The sequence below is a fragment of the Camarhynchus parvulus genome, chromosome 2, assembly GCF_901933205.1.
Source record: "Camarhynchus parvulus chromosome 2, STF_HiC, whole genome shotgun sequence".
NCBI lineage: Eukaryota > Metazoa > Chordata > Aves > Passeriformes > Thraupidae > Camarhynchus > Camarhynchus parvulus.
The window spans coordinates 6375778-6382590 of NC_044572.1; the positions used below are offsets into that span (position 1 = coordinate 6375778).

Sequence of the window (6813 nt, forward strand, 5' to 3'; positions counted from 1 at the left end):
GCAGCTCTTGGGAAATACCCGACTGTTTACTCAAATTAGTTTTTAGATAGTCCTTTTAAACTCTTACCAAAAATGTGTCACTGCATGAGAATGAGCAGATGCACAAATGTATTAAAACTACAGTAGAACTGCATAATTTTTCACATAATACAGTCTTGGGCCCTCAATGGACCTATTTCAGGGATAAAAACTTGCAGTACACAGCCCAGGCAAAGCGTTATACTTTACCTGATATGACAAAAAGCCACATATTTTTCACATTTTTGCCTCATTGTGAAATAATACTGTTAACATTGAGTTTCAAAATTTAGCTTACCACGCATTTTAAAAGTCCGCTCAGCTCTCATTAACAAAATTATTATTTCTGCAGTTTATTTCATTTTAGAGAACAGCAGAAGTCCTGAATTAATCAGAATAAGGTGTTCCTGTCTCCAGCTTCCCAATCCAAGTGTTGTTGGCCCATATTTTTCTGACTCTGCACCCAGGCATGAATACTTTTAACATATTATTTGAAAGGCAACAATAAGCACAAAAATATGAAACCTTGATAAATCCTCCCCTCCCACCCCACTGCCCCAAGAAGCATCAGCAAGAATGTAACTGAAAGTTAAGGAAGGGAGAGTGGGGGGCAAAGACACAAAATACACAGGAAAAAAAAAAAAATATTTCCCAGGTGGAACTCCTGGCCTCGGGATGCCTCCACAACAGCATGCATTAAGAATTAACTTTGCTACACAAACCAGTATTACCCAGCCTTTCCTGTGTTTGGCTGTGTTCAGTGAGGGTTTATACTTCACTGTTTTTTTTGGCAAAGGTTCATATGCTCACAACCTTAAGTAAACATTGAATCCAGCTATGCAGTCCTGATCTTGAACTCTTGTCTGCAGGAGCTCCAGGCACTCGGCATGAAAAGAACCTGAGTGACATCCACAGCTCCAGCGCAGACCAGGCAGCTCCTGACACAAGGCACCGTGCTTGGAACAAAGTCACTCCTTCATTTAGGAAGATTTCAGATGCTTCACACCTGATTTGCTTTGTTTTTGCCAGCACAATGAAGGAAATGTCCTGCTTCTGCTTGGCTTTTTCTTCCTTGTTGGAACAGATGGTGAAGGCTTACAAATACGTGACTGGTATTTTTTCAGTGACTCATAGCTCAGAGCCACAGGTTTCAGATGGTGATAAGAAGCTCACCAGGATGGATGTAAGCATGCTTGAGGAGCAGTATGACCATATAAAACAGAAGCAAAAACTGCAACCACACATTATTGTATATAAAACAGGTACGCTTCTATTTGTAGAAAAAAATGCATATGTAATGTAAAGATAATTTCTTTAAATCTTTAATAACACCTAGTTTGTTCTTTTTGTGTTCAGCTTCAAGAGATGTAGAAGTAAATTCCTTTTCTGGCATTTTGGGGTTTTATTTGTTTTGCTGAAAGGTGGTTTTATATTTATATCAATAAGCTTCATGTCAGTGAAATATTATTAGGTATTTGAAACAGACGAACATATTTGAGGTAAGGTTTTACAGGTTTTATATCAGTAAAATAAAGTTCTAAACATAAATAGTAACCCTTATAGTAACCATTTTCTTCATGTCTGTGATAAGTGTATTTGTGCAATGTATTCTGTAATATTTCTGCTCTCTTGAATGCTTCCATCAGAACCAGCAATTCTGGATCATCTTTCTCTTTTTCCCTTCTCTATCTGTGTAAAGAAAGACTACAGGAAGCAATGGCAAATGTCCAGTAACAAGCACAAGCTGGGGGTTTGTTAAAATATAACTTTAATTAAAAGTCATACTGGTTAACTAAGATGCAAGCTTTGAACAAAAGGTCCTGTTTTGAAAGTATTTTCGGTGCATATTGCTTGGAAAGTGCATAAATAGAAAAACAAGTAAGAATATGTCTCACTCATCTACGTTCCATGTCAAACAGATTTTATATAAGAAACTTGCAATTATTTTAAAGTTTTTAGTTAGGCTACTGCTGACAATACTACACTGATACATTAGCTTTCCAAGTTAAAGTGATATTGAGAATACTAAGACAACTAATGGTCTTCTGAATTTAATTTTAAATAAACCCCATGCTTCATTCACCTTTCATATTAGTATTTACCTCAACAAGTGTAGGACTTAGTTTATTTCATTGTTTACATTTTCCTCTACATTTTTCAGCAGTTCTAGCATTTGGCTGTGTAAGACTTCATGATCAAAACAATCAGGGAAAAAAGCATGTAATTATGAACTATATAACAGATCTGCTTCTTCAATATTCTTTCATCCAAATGGTTTGAAATTCTCATGTTAAAAGAATTAAAATCTCTGTGAGGAAGAAAAAAATATATATACAGCTTGTTTTATCAGGTATCAAAAAGCAGCTAACTTGAAGACAAAACAGCCCATCTAATCAGTTATACCAAAAATGTGTTAGTTAAAGAAAGGGAGCAGAAGCCTTTATTCAGATTAATTCAAATGAAGTTTCAGATATAATGAATGTAATTAGAGCAGATTTTTTGCAAGGACATTTTTAGATGAAGATTAAAATATGTAAGAAAGTAGAACTGCACAAGATTCTGGGGAGTTTAAAATGTAGTAGGGCTAAAAATCCACGTACAAATATTTTTATACACACGCACATTCCCCAAAACATTCACATAACCTGCTGCACTTAAGTTCTATCTTCAAACAACCTGTGTGGAAAGAATTCATGTCATTGTTAGAAGCAGTCAGAATTTGGGCATTTTTTTTAATACTGAGTTCTCAAGGTCCTAAAAGTTTATCTTACACATTCTTGTGGAAGCTGGGAAAACTTAATACATGGCTCAGCACTTTGCACCTGTTACATGCATCAGTTTTCAGGAAAATGTGGAGCAGAAATGAACATTGCCATATCAGGACTGCCCTATACCATTCTGAAACTCCAGGTAGTTCCAAAAGGCAGTCCATGTATGGATCAGTGATTTGTACTGACAGGAAACTGTTTCCCCTAGAGGGTAAAATTATGGCTGTGCTGGGAAAGGGGTGACAACAACAGCACCACCACAAACCCCACACATACCCACAAACCTCAAAGGAAGGACAGCACCTTGTGGTCTTAAAAGTCCCTGCCAAAGGTCTTTGTTCTTACCAGTAAAACCCTGCTTTCCTCCTGCCTGGCAGAGCTGCTGTCCTTCCATGGAACCACAGGGATTTTGAGCACTGCAGGTTTGTTGCACCATAGTTGGAATGATAATTCCAAGTTTTCTGGAGGACTTTCAGCTTTGTATGTCAATTCCTGTCTGCAGAAGTAATGAAATTTTGGGCCTTTTAACAGAACTTAAGACTCTCTAACTTTGGTTTTTTGGATAGAGGGGTTAGAAACAAAGAAGTCACCTGAAAACAACTTTGTTCTGTTTCTTCCCCAATACACACAGCCACATTCATGCTTCTGCCCACTCCTGATTATTTGAGAACAAAGACCATGGGAAGATTTGAAAGGCACCAGTTAGGGGATAATACATTCATTATTTATTGGCTAAGAAGCTGAAAAACTGTATTTACTTTAGGAATTAAGTGGGAGTATTCAGCACATGCAGTCATAACAGAATAAATACTGGGGTTCTAACTGCAGAAATCTCTTCCAAGTATTTCCCAAGCTAACTTGAGATAAGATTAACTTTTGCCACTCCAGAACCTTAAAAGAATCTATTAATGATGACAGCATATGGCCAGAGGGTAAACAACTGTGCAATGAGGCACAATTTACATATAAATATAAATATACAATTTACATGGAGGAAAAAAAGAGACAAAAACAGAAAGAAAGATCTGTATAATTGCAGCTTTCTTGAGAAGTTTGGACTGTGCTGGAGGTGTATTAATTCAATACCCAGTGGTTCAGGACTATCACATTTCTATCCAAGGTCATTGCTCAATTTTGTGTGCTGCACCTGTAGCCAAGCAAGGAATCAAATCAACCTTGAACTCAAAACCAGTGCACACTATTAAAATTGAACTAGATTTGTCACTCTGAACTTTCTGATCAGCTCAAGACAGATCGTAATTATTCTGATGACCAGTTCATAAAGTTCTAGATGTTCTGATGTTGCCTATCAATGTCAGTCCAGCCAAGAGCACAGTTAACAGCACAAAAGCATGCAAAGGTGCTTCATCTCAGTCTCTCAGTTCCATTCTCTCTTGGTTTTTCTCTCACATACAGAGAACAAGCTTTGGTTTTCACAATTTGGTGTTACACTGTGCTGTTCTGCAGAAAACACAGGGCTCTGATTTGCACGTGGACCTTTTTGTAGCCAGCCAAGCTCAGCTTTATTTCTTGGATAAGAAATAGGCATTCAGCTTCATTTCTTGGATGAGGTCCAGTCATAACTTTGATTCTCCCTGTTGCATGGTAGAGAACTGTGTATTCTTAAGTCTCTGAGTGGTGTCACCTTGAGAAATTCTGTTAACACACCTCACTGTACAAAGGGATGCACAAACACACCTGTGTCTCAAAGCTCTGCACGTGCCTCAGTCTCCTTTCTCCCAGTAACGTGGCATGAGAGCCAGTGTGGTCTGACACGGTTCTCCCTCCCAGCCATGCTGCAAAACAGCTCTTATCAGATCAACCCTTCATGGCCAAGGAGCAGAAAAAGTTCTGTGATATTATGCTGGGGTGGTTGTTTTGGCAGTGGGAGAGAAAGGCAGCAGTGCAAGCCCTCGCTTAGCAAAATCCCTGTTGTACAGGTTCATTTACTGCCAGTAAATCAGCTGGGTCTGACATCTCCTATACTTATTCGTAAAGGTCACACAAAAGGCAGCTGTACAGCAGAAGTTGTGTTGTTGGGTTTTTGTGCAGGCAAAAAACTGGCCCTCCTACTCAAACTAGCCTTATTTCAAACTCAGGGTTACAATCCTTTTAAAACAGTTGTTCAAAGACACTCAAAATATAATCAGCACTTTTCTGTGTCTACTTTTCTCCCCTTAATGTGTTTCAGAACTTATACTGCAACAGACAGTCACTATAAGTCAACCCTGTAAATAAGGCCAGCATTCTGTAAACCCCTACTTTATATTTATACCATCTGAAGTATATTTCAGTAGTGTCAGTGAATCATCTTTAGGGTAATAGATCAGTTTCTGCTCATTTTCAAGGCACAGAAAACCAGTCATGTCCAGCAATTTGATGACTGCTGCATGTAATTAAAGTGGCATTAGCATTTCTGTACCTAATATCTTAAACATTTTTAACAGTAACTTTCATAATGCTTTAGAAATTAAGCTATAGGGGTAGAAGAATAAACAAAAAAGGAGACCAGAATCTCTCCAGATGTTACAGCTACTCTATACCATTCACAGAGGAAGTGGATTCCTCTAAGTTATCTTCAGGCAAAACTAGTGTGATAAGCTATTTACACAATTTACACCAACTGGAATACTAAAATTGCAGTAAAATATTAAAATACAAGCCTATAACGTTAATGATCCCTCATTAAGAAAAAGAAGACATTCACAACTTTTTTCATCTTGAAATAGTCACAATATTATTAAGCTGTGAATACAAACTTCAAACAGTATCAAACAGAACATTTTAGTCTTTCAAATTACAGCACTTGCCAACACACTGAGTAAGTCCCTACTCACCTTAAGAAGTTTTGCTTACAAGCAATTAATTACTGAAAGTCAATTCTCAATCTGTGCTGTTAATGAATCTTAGAGTACCAGTTAGATCAATATTGTCTTGATAAATTTCCATTTTCATTTGACTAAAACTAGGATACCATTTATGCCCTCAGAACTGCCAAAGCAAGCATGAAGTAGCTCTACTCCTTAACCTGGCACCAAAAAGACTTGCACTACTCTCAGCCACTGAAAGAAAGAGCAGTTTAAACTCATGTTGAAGCTTTTCAGATGAGTTAATGCTGCTGAAATCATACCCTTGATTTTTGCCACCATAGTAACGTGCACAAATGCATTTCTCCTGCAGGTGGACATGAATCTGTTCTGCCAGAATCAATGATCAACCCTGTTCTAATTAATAAGAAAGTTAAAAGATCAAAGTCATGTAGAGGAGACATCCCTGTCAGAAAGGTCCCCCTGGAGACAACCAATGGTGGTGACTCAGAAGAGGATTTGCTATGGCGCGTCCACCTGGGAAGGCACCGCCTCGGGCAGGCCCTGGGACAAGGAGATTCCTGGGATCTCTCCCACTGCAGCAGCACACCATGGAGTTTTGAAAACCAGAGACTGCTTTCAAAGGGAAATGGCACACTGCAGACCAAGGAACCAGCAGGAGCAAGTGAACTGGCTGAGCTCAGGCAGCTGGGAAGCTCAAGCGTGTTGAACAGTCTCAGCAGAGACAATGGCTGCAACATTTCAAGCTCCTGCCAAAAGCCTCCTCTGAAATCACCCACTGCAGCACTTTGGGCACATCAGCAGATTGCTGCTACAAAAGGCATGCCAGCCTGCAACAAACTGAACTTTTACCCTTTCCCAAATAGGAAAGGGCCCAGAATTTCTGAAGCTGCAAGGAGGCTTGGGTTGTATGTCTCACAATGAGGACATTCAGTAATACCTAAAACTTAGTCAAAAACTTGACTAAAACTTAAAATAGTAAAGCAGTCCTTCTAGTTACACAGATCAACCTGCTGAGGGTTTACTACTATTATTAGCCATGAAAGATTCTGACTATATAATCTTTAATATCTTTATAATTTTTAACATATGATTTCATCACTTTCAAGATATTCAAGATAATTTCTGATGTATTTCGAAAATCAATTAATAAAACCTCTACTCATGTCTATTGTTGTGATGAGACTTAGTAAATATAA

General features: G+C 38.3%; 1 protein-coding gene across 1 annotated transcript; it reads left to right on the plus strand.

Moving 5' to 3' along the window:
* Positions 1-1051: 1051 nt before the first annotated feature.
* C2H9orf152 (chromosome 2 C9orf152 homolog) lies at positions 1052-6538 on the plus strand. Its single transcript, XM_030944155.1, has 2 exons — positions 1052-1280; positions 5967-6538. The coding sequence occupies exons 1-2, from the start codon at positions 1052-1054 to the stop codon at positions 6536-6538; spliced, it is 801 nt and encodes a 266-aa protein (XP_030800015.1).
* The last annotated feature ends 275 nt before the right edge of the window (positions 6539-6813 follow it).

Bases quoted from the DNA above. Each gene is read 5' to 3' on its own strand.
- C2H9orf152 (XM_030944155.1), top strand. From the start codon at position 1,052: ATGAAGGAAATGTCCTGCTTCTGCTTGGCTTTTTCTTCCTTGTTGGAA. The intron at 1,281-5,966 runs GTACGCTTCTAT...TTTCTCCTGCAG, and splicing joins CATTATTGTATATAAAACAG to GTGGACATGAATCTGTTCTG.